The sequence below is a fragment of the Rhinopithecus roxellana genome, chromosome 18, assembly GCF_007565055.1.
Source record: "Rhinopithecus roxellana isolate Shanxi Qingling chromosome 18, ASM756505v1, whole genome shotgun sequence".
Classification (NCBI taxonomy): Eukaryota; Metazoa; Chordata; class Mammalia; order Primates; family Cercopithecidae; genus Rhinopithecus; species Rhinopithecus roxellana.
This window is the reverse complement of record NC_044566.1, coordinates 43,118,811-43,134,418: the sequence shown is the minus strand read 5'-3', so window position 1 is coordinate 43,134,418 and position 15,608 is coordinate 43,118,811. Positions and strand designations below refer to the sequence as shown.

The 15,608-nt window shown below is 37.4% G+C and overlaps 1 protein-coding gene across 6 annotated transcripts in view; it reads left to right on the top strand.

Annotated features, from left to right (window-relative positions):
• SETDB2 (SET domain bifurcated histone lysine methyltransferase 2) overlaps positions 1–15,608 on the top strand; it is a 51,999-nt gene that overhangs the window by 6,817 nt on the left and 29,574 nt on the right. For 5 of the 6 annotated variants that reach the window (XM_030922445.1, XM_030922446.1, XM_030922444.1 and 2 more), the window contains 4 exons: positions 7,195–7,320; positions 8,167–8,232; positions 11,308–11,343; positions 15,055–15,151. In XM_030922445.1, the coding sequence (XP_030778305.1) occupies positions 7,195–7,320; positions 8,167–8,232; positions 11,308–11,343; positions 15,055–15,151 (325 nt within the window). The remainder of the gene's footprint in view (positions 1–7,194; positions 7,321–8,166; positions 8,233–11,307; positions 11,344–15,054; positions 15,152–15,608) is intronic. The other variant, XM_030922448.1, reaches the window with a different exon arrangement.

Here is a 15,608-nt window from a genome sequence, read left to right as displayed (position 1 = left end):
TGCTAGTTTTTACCTGATGTCTTTCCATTCCAAGATCCCATCCAGGATACCACATTACATTTACTTGTCATGTCTGCTTAGGCTCCTCCTAGCTGTGATAGTTTGTCAGACTTTTCTTGTTTTTGATTTTTTGGGGATTTTGTATCCGAATGTTTTGTAAGATGCCCCTCTGTTGGAATTATTGTCTGATATTTTTCCATAATTTGCCTGGAGTTATGGGTTTTGGGGAGTGTGATCTCAGAGGTAAAATGTCATTTTCATCATATCACATCAAGGGAACATGCTGTCAGCATGATTTCTCAGAGTTGATATTGAGCTTGATTAACGGAGCTTGAGCTGGCTGATGTAGGTGGTGTTCTCAAATTTCTCCACTGTGAAGTTACTCTTTTTCTCCTGTTCCCTGCTATACTCTTTGGAAATAAATCACTACAGGCAGCCCACACTTAAGGAGTAGGGATTTTTGCCCTCCCTCCTTAAGTGTGGAATATCTACATTAATTATATTTGGAATATTTCTGCAGGGGAGATTTATCTCTATCTCTTCTTCCCCATTTATTTATTCAGTTAATCATTTATATCAGCATGGACTCATGGCTATTTATTTTGTACTTTGAGTTACAAGTCAGTACTACTTTATTTATTTTGTTTTTCAAACTGTCCCCGGTTAGGCTATTGGGAGCTCTTTTAGTTGGCTCTTTTTTTGTTGTTTTTTTTTAGATGAAGTCTCACTCTGTTGCCCAGGCTTGTGTGCAGTGGCGCAATCTTGGCTCACTGCAGCCTGTGCCTCCCGGGTTCAAGGAATTCTCTTGCCTCAGCCTCCTGAGTAGCTGGGATTACAGTTGTGTGCCACCACGCCCAGCTAATTTTTGTATTTTTAGTAGAGACAGGATTTCACCATATTGGCCAGGCTGGTCTCGAACTCCTACCTCAAGTGATCCACCCGCCTCAGCCTCCCAAAGCGCTGGGGTTACAGGCATGAACCACCATGCCTTGCTCGGTTGGCTCTTGTTTCCCTTTGATATACCCTCATCAGTGTAGGTATTTTTTATTTGTCTTTGTTTTATAGCACTTCCCTAATATTTTTTGGCACTCAAAGGTTGCTCTAGATTCATCTTGTGTATTTCTTGCCCATCTTAGAGTCAGCCATTTCTTGAAAAACCTGTCGATATTTTTATCGGAAAAAGGTATTAGAAACCAAGATCTGGATAATAGGTGTATTTGTTGTTACTGGAGTGTCCTTGTTTATAGGCCCTTTCAGCTGGCAGAGCAAGGAAGTGTGTATATATATATATATACACACACACACACACTAACATATATACATAGCTCATGGCTATAAATATTTCTATATGTAACTGTTTGTATCTGCCTTAAGCTAAACATGAAATTATGCTGATGTTTCCAACTCTATTACCACATGAATCATTCTAGTCTCCTCTCCTTATCTGTATGCTCCCACTCCAGTAGTAAAAAACTTAGTTCCCATCACCCACCATCCATTTACTTAATCGTTCAATTCCAGTATATATACCTTGGCAGGGCACCGTGGCTTATGCCTGTAATCCCAGCACTTTGAAAGGCCGAGGCCAGGAGTTAGACCAGCCTGGTAAACATGGCAAAATCCTGTCTCTACTTAAAAAAAAAAACAGTAATACAAAGTGGCACACGCCTATGTATAATCCGAGCTATTCCAGAGGCTGAGGCATGACAATTGCTTGAACCCAGGAGGCAGAGGTTGCAGTGAGCTGAGATCACGCCACCGTATTCCAGACTGGGTGACAGAGCAAGACTCTCTCAAAAAAAAAGAATTTTAACCCATCCCCAGGTGGGAAAATACTTGATCAACTCGAGTACAGTAAGTAAGTATGTGCAGTTACTTTTACCTTTATTTTTACAGACTCCACTCATTTCCAAGGTTACTTAGATCAATACCTTTTCCACCCAGCCCTTGGTGAAGTTGTTTATACGTTTGTAATACAGTTAGATTCTCTTCATAGTCTGCATTCCTTACTGAGATCTGTGACGTCCTAAATGATTTTTAAAATTTGCGTACGTTAAAGTTCATTGTTTAGTCTTTAAAATTCTGTGGGTTTTTACAACTGCATAATATCGTACATCTATAATTATAGTATCATACTCAATAGTTTGAGTGCCTTTAACATAGTTATAATGTGTGGATTGTTATACAGATCATAGTACTGATTTCACCAGGCTGTGATCTAAGCCGGTGGTTCTCAATTTTTTTTTGGTCTCAGGATGACTTTATACTCTTTAGAGTATTTAAAACCCCAAAGAGCTTTTGTTTATGTGGGTAACATGTGTTGATACTTACTGTAATAGAAATTGAAACTGAAAAGTTTCAAAAAATATTGTCTCATTTTTAAGAAAATAATAAATCTGGCATGTTGAAAATATAAATAAAAACTATTTTCTAAAGCAAAAATATTAGTGAGAAGGATAACATTGTCTTACATTGTTAGAAATATCTTTAATAACTGGCTTGTTAGATTCTCATATCTGCTTCTACATTTAGTCTACTGTGATACTTCCTTTGGTTAAAATGAATAAAAGACAAGCTTCACACAGACAAGAAGCTGAAGAAGGAAGAGTATTTTAATAGCCTTTCATCTAATTGTGGATATTTTTCTTTGTTGACTCCAAAACTTAACAGGTAGTCATTCCTTAAAGGTTAGTTGCAGTGTGGAATCTGACATATCATTGAGTTTTTTTACACTGTTACATTAAAATCCAATGGTCTATCTTGCACTTTGAGTAGGTCTTTTACCATGTTTGATTTTACATCATGTATTGACCACTTGTAAAATATTGGTTCAGGGAATTATGCAGATCTTCCAAATGTTGACACATTTAATCATATAATTTTAAAATCACATTTGTTATTATTGCTACTGATCTCATTTTAAAAGTGGTTAACTCTTCAGAAACTTTCAGGTTTGCCATGGCAGATACAAGGTTTTCAAAATTCTCATTTTCGTCCTGTAGCTTGAATTTTATCATTAGCAACAAATATTGTTAGTTCTGTCCTTCAAGTGATAGGCTGACTTTGCTCATATGCCAGACACCCAAGTCTGGAAAACTATAGTTTTATCAGTGGTTCTTTTAAGTAAAAATGGTTTTCATTTAAAAACAAAAAAACAGATAGTTTAGCTTGTAAGTTAAACAATCCCACTAGTATTTTTTCTTGAGACAGCCGTTATACTATAATGGCTGTGCAAGTGATTGTAATCATTTATGTTGTTTCATTAAAGATATACTTAGATGAAATTGGTGGTGAAGATCACAATGACTTACTGATAGTTTGATGCCACTACCTTAGTTCACGCTAAGGCACTAGCAATTTTACTCACCAGTGCCTTTGTACTATCAGATTATGTCAATACAATAAAAACAGCAAATGTCCTAATATTTTTTAAATAGTTTGTCCTTGTTTATTCTCTGAAATAATTTGAGGAGTCCTAGGGGTCCACAGACCACATTTTGCTAATCACAGGCTCAAAGACACCTTAGAGTTCCTCTAGACCAATACCCTAAAGCCCCTTACTATATATGTTTCTGTGTACTGAGGTCATTGTTAATGTATTTGGTAAGTATTTCATAAATACTTGTCTAGCAAATGATTCAGATCAGTATTATTCATGATCATTGTCTGTTTACAAAGACTGTCTAAAGTGAGATTGGTAGATGTAGTATAACTATACCATTTACTTGGCTTCCTTCATGGCAAGGCTGCTACACTTCTTGCCTCATGGTTATAGTCTTGCAATGAATAGTCATAACTGGCTAAATAAAAAAGAGAGTTTGAACACATAATGAAGTTATCAGATGGTATTCTTCATTTCTGGGGCCAAATAGCAGCAATATTAGTATCCTGAATTGATCTTCAATTCAAGTACCTGCTCCAGTATTCCTTGTAAATATCTTCTAATAAAATATACTGAAATATTTACAGTTTTAGGTTATAATGCTGAGCATGCATACAGTGCACAAAGAAGTGAGGATCAGGAGCAAGAAACTAAAATTGCTTATATTGTAGTAACTATGTCTACAGTCAAAATCAAAGTCACCCAGATGATTCTTGTGACACTCATTTAGTCTCCTTGTGCACAGAAGTTGTTAACTGGATCTATTAGTTTCATTTATCAGAAAGTTTGGTTATCTCTGATCAAGAAGGAAGACATGAGGAACAAGTGACATTTTAATGAGAATTAAACCTAGCAATATGAGATAATAAGGATGTCATAAGGAAAAACATATTTATTTAAAACCCAGAGCAAATAAATATGAATTGCTTAGTTACATTCATTTATTGTAGAGGCAGATTCAGTATTTTCTTTGATTGGCTTTGTTTTTTTAAATTGTATTACCAATGTCCTTTTTATTAATCAGTTCCAAGATTGAGCATTTACTCTGTTTACTTTTTAAATAACTCATTTTAAGTATTTCCTACCAGAATAATTTAGTAGCATTTATTGGCATTTCTAAGACTTTTTTTGTTTTTTTTTTTGTTTTTTTTTTTTTTTGTTTTTTTGTTTTGAGAGTCTTATTCTATTACCCAGGCTGGAGTGCAGTGGCATGATCTTAGCCCACTGCAACCTCTGCCTCCTAGGTTCAAACAGTTCTCATGCCTCATCCTCCCGAGTAGCTGGGACTACAGGCATATGCCACTATGCCCAGCTAACTTTTTTGTATTTTTGGTAGAGATGGGGTGTCACCGTGTTGGCCAGGCATGTCTCCAACTCCTGGCCTCAAGTGATCTGCCTGCCTCAGCCTCCCAAAGCGCTGAGATTACAGGCATGAGCCACCACACCTAGCCTCTGAGACAATTTTAAATGGAAAAAAAAAAAAAATTTCATTGAGTCCTGATTGCTGTCTTTTAGCATCACTGCTTTTTTTTCAGAACAGGTCAGAATTATATGTGATTCCAGAATGCTTTAATGTTACCAAAGGCTATTTTTAAATACTTCTAAAATACTTGAAAATACTTCAAAATACATCTCAATGCCCACCTCTAATAAAGATAAATCCCTAGTAAGGGGTGTTGGCTCATATCTGTGAAGGGAAATGTAATAATTATGAAGTGCTTTGAAAAATAATTTTGCCTAAAAGTGATTTTTGTTAATTATCGGTGAAAAACCTAATGATTTTAGGCACCCTGAGAAAGCCCTGCTTCACAAAAATATTTTTCTCATTAAGCTGATTGTTCTCTAAAATTCCACAATGAAAGATTAATCCCTTTTGCTCACTGCAGCCAAGAACTCCTGGGCTCAAGCAATCCTCTCACCTCAGCCTTCTGAGTAGCTTGGACCACAGGCATGTACCACCTCACCTGGCTGATTTTTTTGTAGAGATGAGGTCTTGCTATGTTACCCATGCTGGTCTTGAACTCTTGGCCTCAAGTGATTCTGCTTTCTCGGTCTCCTAAAGTGCTGGGATTACAGGCCTGAGACACTGTGCCCAGTTTGTTATTTCCATTTTATAGATGTGGTCACACAGTTAATAAATGGGTCAGAACTAGTATTCAGACCCAACTACACTTGAACTCCAAAGCCTAGGTTTTTAATCACCACTCTTCTTCTTTCCTTGGCTTCTGAGATACTGCTCTCCTGGGTTTCTCTTCCACCTCAGTCTCTGTAGTTCCTTTTCCTTGTATTGTTGATGTTCTACATAAGACCCTTCTTATTCTGTATGTTCTTCCTATGGAATTACGTCTACTCTATGGCATCAGCAAGTATTTGTATGTTAATGACTCCAATTCGTATTTCTGAACCAGATCTTACTCTAGAGCCTTTGCATCCAGTTTGTTCAGAGAGCCTCTTACTGCTTGAATTTGCCACCTGTCCCTCTACCTTTATTCATACCTTAATGAATAGCATTATTGTCCATATGATTGCCTGAGGCAAAAAGTGGAAATCATTCGTGACTTCTCCCACTGCTACCTGAGTGATCTTTCTGGAAAACATAACTAATCACATCATAAGATCCTTATACCTCTTGGGTAGCCTTCCATATAAAAGTTGCTTAGCATGGCACATAGGGCCTTCGATGTCATGCCCCTACCTGCCTTTTAAGCACCAGTTCTCATCCATTTTGTCCTCTCACATTGCTCTTGTTTAAAATCTTGAAATCTTGTTTGAGCTGTGCTATGGGGAATTAAAAGTAAGCTTAGTCTTACATAGTATACATCAGGCCAGAGTATTAGTAGGAAAACAACACCCCTCCAGAGGCCGCTGTGTTGGCAGCAGCACTAATTAGTCAGAAGTCCCCTTTGGGAAAGGTGACTTTCCCAGCAGAAATTGAGACTTTGATACCTAAGCCCCTTATGCAAATTCTCCCTTCTTTGCCAAACTTGGAGGTTCTGGGTTTAACTTGTGTTAAGGAAAATGTATTTTTTGTAAGCCATCTGGACTGTCTACTCATTAATCCTCACTGTACCTACTCCAGTGACCTTTCTAAAATGTAATTAAGGCCCTATTAGTTAATTTTAAATAATTTTATACATTGTAACATTGTATAAATGAATTATGCTTAGCATTTTAGGTATTTTTGTTACTTTTAAACATGATATGAGATTTAGCTTTTGCCTACTTATAATTGTTTTTCTTATGTTTTCAATTTTGAAAGGATTGTTTCTTTAGGAAAATTTCAAAGTATTAGCTTACTGGGCATTAGAAATGTTGGCTCATTTATGTAACTTTCTCTGTAAAACTTTAAACATTAATTTGCTTCATGCAATTAAACATATAGAAGACTTTTTTTAAAAGCAATATTGTTGGACATTTAGTTATTTCAGCAGCCATTGAGTTGTCTCATTCTGAAACAACACTCAGTGGAGATTATATCCCTAAGACTTTTAAAAGTGTATGTATAATCTATACATATACCCCACAACCACTCTCCAGTAAAGTCTTTCTTCTGTTTTCTAGTCAAGAAAGTGTCACTAAAGTTTTTAATATATATTTTAAAAATTAATAGAAATGGGTGAGATACTTAGATCATATTGTTTCTAGCTCTTTGTAAGGAAACATTACTAAAATATTTTCCTCAAGGAAAACGATAGACCAGATGAGTCTTGATCTTATTTAGAAACCAAGTAGATTGTTCTATAACATGTTCCTTAGATAAATTACAGTATTTTTCTATTAGCTCTTAGGCTAGTCACTTATTTTAATTTTAGGCGATGCAAAAACTTTCTGGATGGAGCTAGAAGATGATGGAAAAGTGGACTTCATTTTTGAACAAGTACAAAATGTGCTGCAGTCACTGAAACAAAAGATCAAAGATGGGTCTGCCACCAATAAAGGTATGAAGCAATAAAAAGTTTGAATATGTTTAATACTAAATATTTCTCTCTGGCAGTATAGTGTCATTCTATTTCCAATATTGCTGTTTGTAAAAGTAGGTGGATATAATTACTTTTGAATAATACCTACTGAATTTCTTTTTATCTCAAACTACTTTTTCCCTCGTTTATCTTTTTTTAGGGGAATGTTGCAAAAGTAACATAATATTTGACACTTACAGAAAAATATAACAAGGAAAAATTATTCCACGTTCAGAGACAACTAGTTTTTTCATATGTATGTGTAAAAGTACATATAACTTTATTTTGCCTGCTTTAAACAGAACTTACTCTACCAGTCTTCTGAAAGCAAAATTTGTGTTCTACATAGGCAGTTAGTTCAGTCATCCAAGTTTTTATTTTTTCTATTTGTTTGTTGTCAACCCTGGTTGGTTATAGAACGTAAGACTTTAAGATGGAATCATCCTTAATCCATCAGGACTTATGGTTTCGAAGCAAATTTTTCTCCAGATTATTTTTAATACTTTCTGGGTGTTCTTATGACATTATTATTATGTGTTTATCAAAAAAAATTGGCACTGTTTTTCATTTTAATGTTCCTTCTCAATCCTCCATGAGTCAGATAAATCTAGATTCTAATCCAGTTGTACTACTTCCTAGCTGAATGTCCTGGAATAAATAGCTTAACCTCTGAGCCTCAGTTTCTTTTGTCTCTAATGCAGATAGTACTATTAACCTCTCAGGGAGTAGTGAAGATTAAATGAGATAAAATATGTAAAGTGTTCAGCACAGTAGCTGGCACCATGAATAAAGGTAATGGTGATGCTGTTTTTCTGTCTTTAACAGAATACATCCAAGCAATGATTCTAGTGAATGAAGCAACTATAATTAACAGTTCAACATCAATAAAGGGTATGTACATCTCTATTCCCAATGTAGAGTATTCTCTGATATTTTCTTGCCATGAAGCAGGATAGCCTTAATAAGTTGGGCTAATTAAAGATAATTTAAAATAAAATCTAACATCCACATTTCTAAGTTACATAAATCACAGTTTCCTCTGTTAAGTGAAAAGTCCTACCCATCTAGAGACAGTAAATGCACATCTAACTAAGCATCCTAGGGAAAGAATTAACAAATACGTGTCTTCTTTGGGGGGGAAAAATTTCTCTTTTAAAGAGGGCAAATAGAATTGTAACTTTAAAACACTATATATCTGCTTTCTGTGAAGAACAATACTTGAAAGATACATTCTTATATAGATAAGATAGTGGGTAAATCTTTTATTTCTAGATTGCTTTTAGACCATCAGACTTCCAAGCTCTAAATCAGTTTAGAAGGATCAAAGATAATATACTAAAGAAAAACTGTTTCTCTTCTCTCAAAACTTCTGACACCAAATGTGGGTTTTCCATGCCGTGCAATTCTCCAGTATTCTGTGGACGCCAATGGATGTTGTGTTCTAAAATTTAATTCAGTTCTGACACTAAGTGCTACCCAGAGTTAGCACAGATCCCACAGATTAAGGGCTCATTGCCACCAACTTGCTCCCACTTCAGACACTGGTCACAATCCCTGGGCCTCCTGTACTTCTGACTGACTTGGCTACAAATCAGAGGTTCCCACAACCCCCTCCTCAGATTCCATGATTTGCTATAATGGCTTATAGAACTCACAGAAGCACTTACGATTACTAGTTTATTTTAAATGATATTGTAAAGGATACAAATGAATAGCCAGGTGAAGAGGTACACAGGGCAAAGTCTGGAAGGGCCTGAGAACAGGAGCTTCTGTCCCTGTGGAGTTTTGGGGTGTACCACCCTCCCAGTATGTGGATGCATTCACCAGTCTGAAAGCTCTCTGAACCCTATTGTTCAGGGGTTTTGTGGAGGTCTCATTACATAGGCATGACTCAGTCATCAGCCCATTGGTGATTTGCTTAATCTGCCTCCTTCTCTTCCCTGGATATGGGGGTAGAAAGGGTAGGGATGAAAGTGCCAACTCCTTAATCATGCCTTTGTCAGAAGTGCCTTGGTCTTTCTGACAACCAGCCCCCATTCTGAAGCTGTCTAGGGACACCTCACCTCTCAATAGTCATTAGCATACAAAAGACACTCTTACCACTACTGGAGATTCCAAGGGTCTCAGAAGTTCTTATGTCAGGAACTGGGGACTAAGACAAATATTATAACAGAAGATGCTCCTCTCACACGTGTTACTTGAAATTAGAAGGGTTTTAGGAATTACGTCAGGAGCCAGGGCAGAAACCAAATATATATTTCTTATGATGTTACATGTACTAAGACTGTAAAAACAAAAACTGAGAAGTTATTTTAAGAGGATCAATCACCATTCCATAAATCTTAGTCTATCACACATTTGCTGAAGTTTTGAGGAAGTACAATGTTTATTAGGTTTCTATTAATGCTGTTAGATGTTGTCAATAAATTTTAATGATTTTTGTCTTTTATAATTTGGAGTCTTAAGGCTTTTAAATCTCAGAAAAGATAGTCTAGCATCCCCAGTCTATTTTAAGTAAACCATTTGGTATTCAAAAGTATCCTCAATTTCAGTAGCTTTAGTATAGCTTTGGAAGAGTAGTTTCTTGAAGAAAACAGTCTTCCTTTCACAGTATCCTTCAGTAACACTCAGAATTGTAGAGGAGGAAAAATTTTATCTCAGTGGCTGGGGGATAAGGGCTGTAACAAAAGATAGAAGACAGATTAACAGGAGAAGAGACATAAACAAATGTGTTAATTTTTTTTTCTTTTTTTGAGACGAAGTCTCGCTCTTTCACCCAGGCTGGAGTACAGTGGTGGTATCTCGGCTCACTGCAGCCACCGCCTCCTGGGTTCAAGCAATTCTCCTGCCTCAGCCTCCCGAGTAGCTGGGACTACAGGCTCATGCCACCACAGCCGGCTAATTTTTTTGTGTGTTTTAGTAGAGACAGGGTTTCACCGTGTTGCCTAGACTGGTTGCGAACTCCTGAGCTCAGGCAAACTGCTTGCCTTGGCCTCCCAAAGTGCTGGAATTACAGGCATGATCTACAGAGCCCGGCCAACTTTTAATTTTATATGTGGGAATTAGGAGGACCAGAGAGATCTTAGGGTGAATACAGGAGGATCTTTATTGAGTGCACTCAGACCCAGCAGACTTAACATCCAAAAACTGGGCCCAGAACAAAGACAGCACTTGACTTTTTTTTTTTTTTTTTTTTTTTGAGGCGGAGTCTCACTCTGTCACCCGGACTGGAGTGCAGTGGCCGGATCTCAGCTCACTGCAAGCTCCGACTCCCAGGTTTACGCCATTCTCCTGCCTCAGCCTCCCGAGTAGCTGGGACTACAGGCGCCCGCCACCTCGCCCGGCTAGTTTTTGTATTTTTAGTAGAGACGGGGTTTCACCGTGTTAGCACTTGACTTTTATACACAAGGGAGTGGGCTAGCCAGAAACAAGCTTACAGTGGCATGAAGCGTAGTGGCATGAAAGCAATGATACAGAGGCAGAACAAAGATAATCAAATTGTGACAGGTTCGTGACTCAGGATTACACATGACCATTGCTCTGCAGCCCAGATGTCTGTCATCTAGGTTTTTCTGTAGTGCCTAGCACAGCTTATTCCATGACCTTCACTATGGTGCCCAGGTGGCCGTAACTCAGGCCTGCTCAGACAGCTCATGACCTTCACTCCACTGTTTAGATAAAACAGAATACTTGAAGTTACTAGTTACAGAGAACAGGAATCTATACACTCATACCATAAGAGAAGGGAAAATTTGTTTTTCTCCTCCCTATGTTGAGGGAGTGCTGGGAGAGTCCCAGAGCACTTTCTTTGTGTCCTGCCTTCTTAGATAGTATTATCAAGACCTTTTCTGGGTCTGGGCTATGCCTGTTGCTGCCTCTGGGATAAGTCGTCCTAAAACGGGAAAGCTTATTTCTCTTTCTTTTTAATTTTATTTTTCTTTCTTTCTTTAATTTCCTGCCTCACAGGAGCATCACAGAAAGAAGTGAATACCCAAAGCACTGGTGAGATTTGAGAGCACATTATACCACCCTAATAGGTGAAAGGGAGGGGCAGAGGAGCACTTCTGGAAGAACACATGACTTCAAAGATAAATGGGCCCTACAAGAATAAGTGGGAGATTTGTAAGAGTGTCTGAGTATAGTACTGACTGCCTCTGTTCTCCCTGATAAGATGAAATCATTCCTGGTTGATGAAACTTCTGGAGGGGATTTATGACAATTGAGTTCCTTTTTGGGAGGATCTATTTTTAGACAGATAAGGGAACTCCAGAGAAAGCCTTTTCCTATATTTGTTCATTCTCAGATGTCTTCAATTCAAAATAATTTTTATGCTACTATATCTCATCTGGACAATCTTTAACGGATTATATTTAGTTTTGCAGGGGAGAGGCTTTTAACCTCACTTGTTACCAAGAAAAATGGTAACAACTAATTCTAAAGATTTCTTTTCATTCTGAATAAGCTTTTTTCCACAAAAAATCAGTTGGTTTTTGTTTGGGGTCTTTTAAGGAAATAATTTTATCAATAGAAATGCTGAATATTATAATTTCGTATTTTTATATAGTTTGTCCCTCTGAAATGTAACAAATGCATCAAGATAAGAGTGTATTTATTTGCTAGTGGTGAAGTGTTTTTAAGTAAACAGTTGGGGAGAGTTATGTAATTGACATTGTTGGCAAATGTAAGGATTGAAAACCTTTGGTAATAAAGTTTCATGTAGGCTGGATGCGGTGGCTCAGGCCTGTAATCCAAGCACTTTAGGAGGCCGAGGTGGGAGGATCACTTTAGCCCAGGAGTTTGAGACCAACCTGGGCAACACGATGAGACCTCATCTCTACAGATAATAAAAAAAAAAAAATTAGCTGGCTGTGGTGGTATGTGTCTGTGGTCCCAGGTACTCAAGAGGCTGTGATGGGAGGATCGCTTGAGCCCAGGAAATCAAATCTGTAGTGAGCTGGGATCACACTACTGCACTCCAGCCTTCCAGCCTAGGCAAGAGAGTGAGACCCTGTCTTTAAAAAAAAAAAAAAAAAAAAAAAGTTTAATGCTAGCATTTATTTTAAAAAGAATGTTGAGAATGAGAGAAGCAAAAGAACTTTGTGTTGAGGTCAAAACAAGCTGTCCTGGATCCAACCTAGACTCCCCAGGCTGTCATCAAACTGCTAATTACGTTTGTTTTTCTTGATGATGTGTAACTCTCAATATTTCCTCTGTCTCCATATGAAGGATTGGATAGTATTTTCTTTCCTCTTTTATCTAATGACTAAATCTCCATGTTTTTGAGTAAATCCTATTTCCAACTATGCCTATATACATTTATTTTGCTCATATTTGTTAATGTAGGTTTATATAACATGCAAATAAATTAGCTGGAGGAAAAGTCAAACTCTTAATTCGTAAAATTAATTTCTAATCAGTTATAGCTGTGAACCTAAAATAATCAAAAGGGTCAGAATCTGAATTTTTTTTTTTTTTTTTTGAGATGAAGTCTTGCTCTTGTCCTCCAGGCTGGAGTGCAGTGGCACAATCTTGGCTCACTGCAACCTTCGCCTCCCGGATTCAAGCCATTCTCCTGCCTCAGCCTCCTGAGTAGCTGGGATTACAGGCTCCTGCCACCATGCCAGGCTAATTTTTGTATTTTTAGTGGAGACAGAGTTTCACCATGTTGGCCACGCTGGTCTCGAACTCCTGACCTCAGGTGATCCGCCCGCCTCAGCCTCCCAAAGTGCTGAGATTACAGGTGTGAACCACTGTGCCCAGCCCAGAATCTAATTTTGAGAGAGTTTATTCAGGTGCAAAGCATAAGGGTAGCCATCCGAGGACTGTGCTATACCAAAGAATGGTGATAAATGCTTCTGGTGTGGGGAGAAATGAGGATTATTTATATAGGCAAAACAGAGGTGTTGAACAGGATTATAGCATTTTTGTGCAAAGGGTAACATACAGATATTTGATTGGCTACTTTTGGTTACACTCTAAGCGGGTTGTCCAACATTCTGTTGTAAACAGGTAACAGTCACAAGGGTCTCTTTCTCCATATCATTTAGACTAAGTTTGAATAAAGAACAGGGAGTCTTAGCTAGGCATGATGTCTCAGGCTTGTAATCCCAGAACTTTGGAAGGCTGAGGTGGCAGGATCACTTGAGTCCAGGAGTTCAAGACCAGCCGGGCAGCATAGTGAGATTCTACCTCTACAAAACAATTTTAAAAATTAGTCGGGTGTGGAGTTGCCCATGATCACATCTATGTACTCCAGTTTGGGTGACAGAGCAAGACCTTGTGTCTTTAAAAAAAAAAAAAGAATAGGGAATGTAGTTAATGTATAACATCTCAACACAGAAGTCAGAAAGCAATGATCATACACCAAAGAAAAAAATAATCATGTTACATGAGTCATCTTTCAGGGCTTAACTTTTCCCTTTGGCATAATAAATTTGGAAGGTCCTAAATTTTTATTTTATTTTTACATAGCTCTCTTCAACTGTCAAATTTTTATGTATTCATTTATTTTAGAGATAGGGTCTTTCTCTGTCGCTCAGGCTGGAGTGCAGTGGTGCAAGTATAGCTCACTGCAGCCTGCAACTCCTGGGCTTAAGCAGTGCTCCCACCTCAGTTCCCAAATAGCTAGAACTGCGGGCATGCGCCACCACGCCTGGCTAACTTTTTTTTTTTTTTTTTTCTTGTAGAGACAGGGCCTTGTTCTGTTGCTCAGGGGGCCCTTGAACTCCTGGCCTCAAGTAATCCTCCCACTTCATCCTTCCAAAGTGCTGGGATTACAGGCATGAACCTTGTGCTTGGCTCAGCTATCAGATTTTAAAGCTTTCTTTACTTGAAAAATTAAAGACAGATATTTTTCAGTTAGCCACAGAGCAACCTTGAAATACAATATCCTTTTATTAAACTTTTTTTGAGGGGGAAAGTAAGTTATAATTTTTTTTATTAGAAAATAAATATACTGGGCCAGGCACAGTGGCTCATGCCTGTGATCCCAGCCTTTTGGGAGGCCCAGGTGGGCAGATCACTTGAGGACAGGAGTTCAAGATCAGCCTGACCAACATGATAAAACCCTGTCTCTACTAAAACTACAAAAATTAGCTGGGTGTGGTTTTGCACGCCTGTAATGCCAACTACTGGAGAGGCTGAGGCAGGAGAATCATTTGAACCTAGGAGGTGAAGGGTGCAGTGAGCCGAGATCACACCACTGCCTTCCACCCTGGGCAACAGAGTGAATGAGACTCTGTCTCAAAAAAAAGAAGAAATGTGAAAACTACATCAAAAGAGATACCCAGATACTTCATCCCCTCCCCAAAGTAGTTGTAGAGCAATAGGAAAACAAAAGGTACATAAATTTTTCATTTTCCGACTTTTATAGAGCCTTTAAGAATTATGTGATTTCTCTATAAAATGCATGCAGAAGCAGGGATAGTCAATGTCCACCTTAAAGATTGGTTAAGCTTCAAATCAAGTTCAGGCCAAACTAGAGTTTCTACGGTAGAAATGTTTTCTGTCCTCAGTGTTTTATCCTATTTTATTAATATTTTTGAAAATATTGACATTTAATCTTTTGCCTCAATCTTGAAACCTTAATATGTTTGCAAATTTTAGGGATCCATATGGGCAGACTCTAGTCAATGAACATATTACTTGGATACTTATAGCAAATGGTTTTTAACTTGGTATATTTGTTGCTCACATTTGTATTTTTTTGTATAGATCATATGCCTGTGACTCAGAAGGAACAGGAAAACAAATCCAATGCATTTCCCTCTACATCATATGGAAACTCCTTTCCAGAAGACTGTACATTTCTGTATGTAGATAAATTCTTTGTTATTAATGCTTTTGCTCCTACAGATTTCTTCTTTATAAATCACTTGACGTTAGAATAGATGAGATATAAAAAAAAAAATTCCCATTAAAGCTTTAAAAGTTGTATATTTTAGTATTTTATGTAGGATAGAATTTCATGAGTTTCTGAATAGGTTATTTAATACTCCTAGTTAAGTCTTTTTATAAAGGTTAGCTTAAGATGTCTTTGTGTAATGTATTAATACACTGAAATCTACCAAGTAGTGTGTTTTTTTTGTTTTGTTTTGTTTTTTGTTTTAGTGCTTAGATTATACTGGAGAATTTAAAAATGTCAAAGTGTTTCTTTCAGTATCAGTTGAGTTTTCACAATGCATAACAGCTCTGAAGTAGTGTCAAAAAGTTTATGTATAGACTATGGGTCTGTGTCTATATTCTATAAGCTTATGAATAGACTAAAT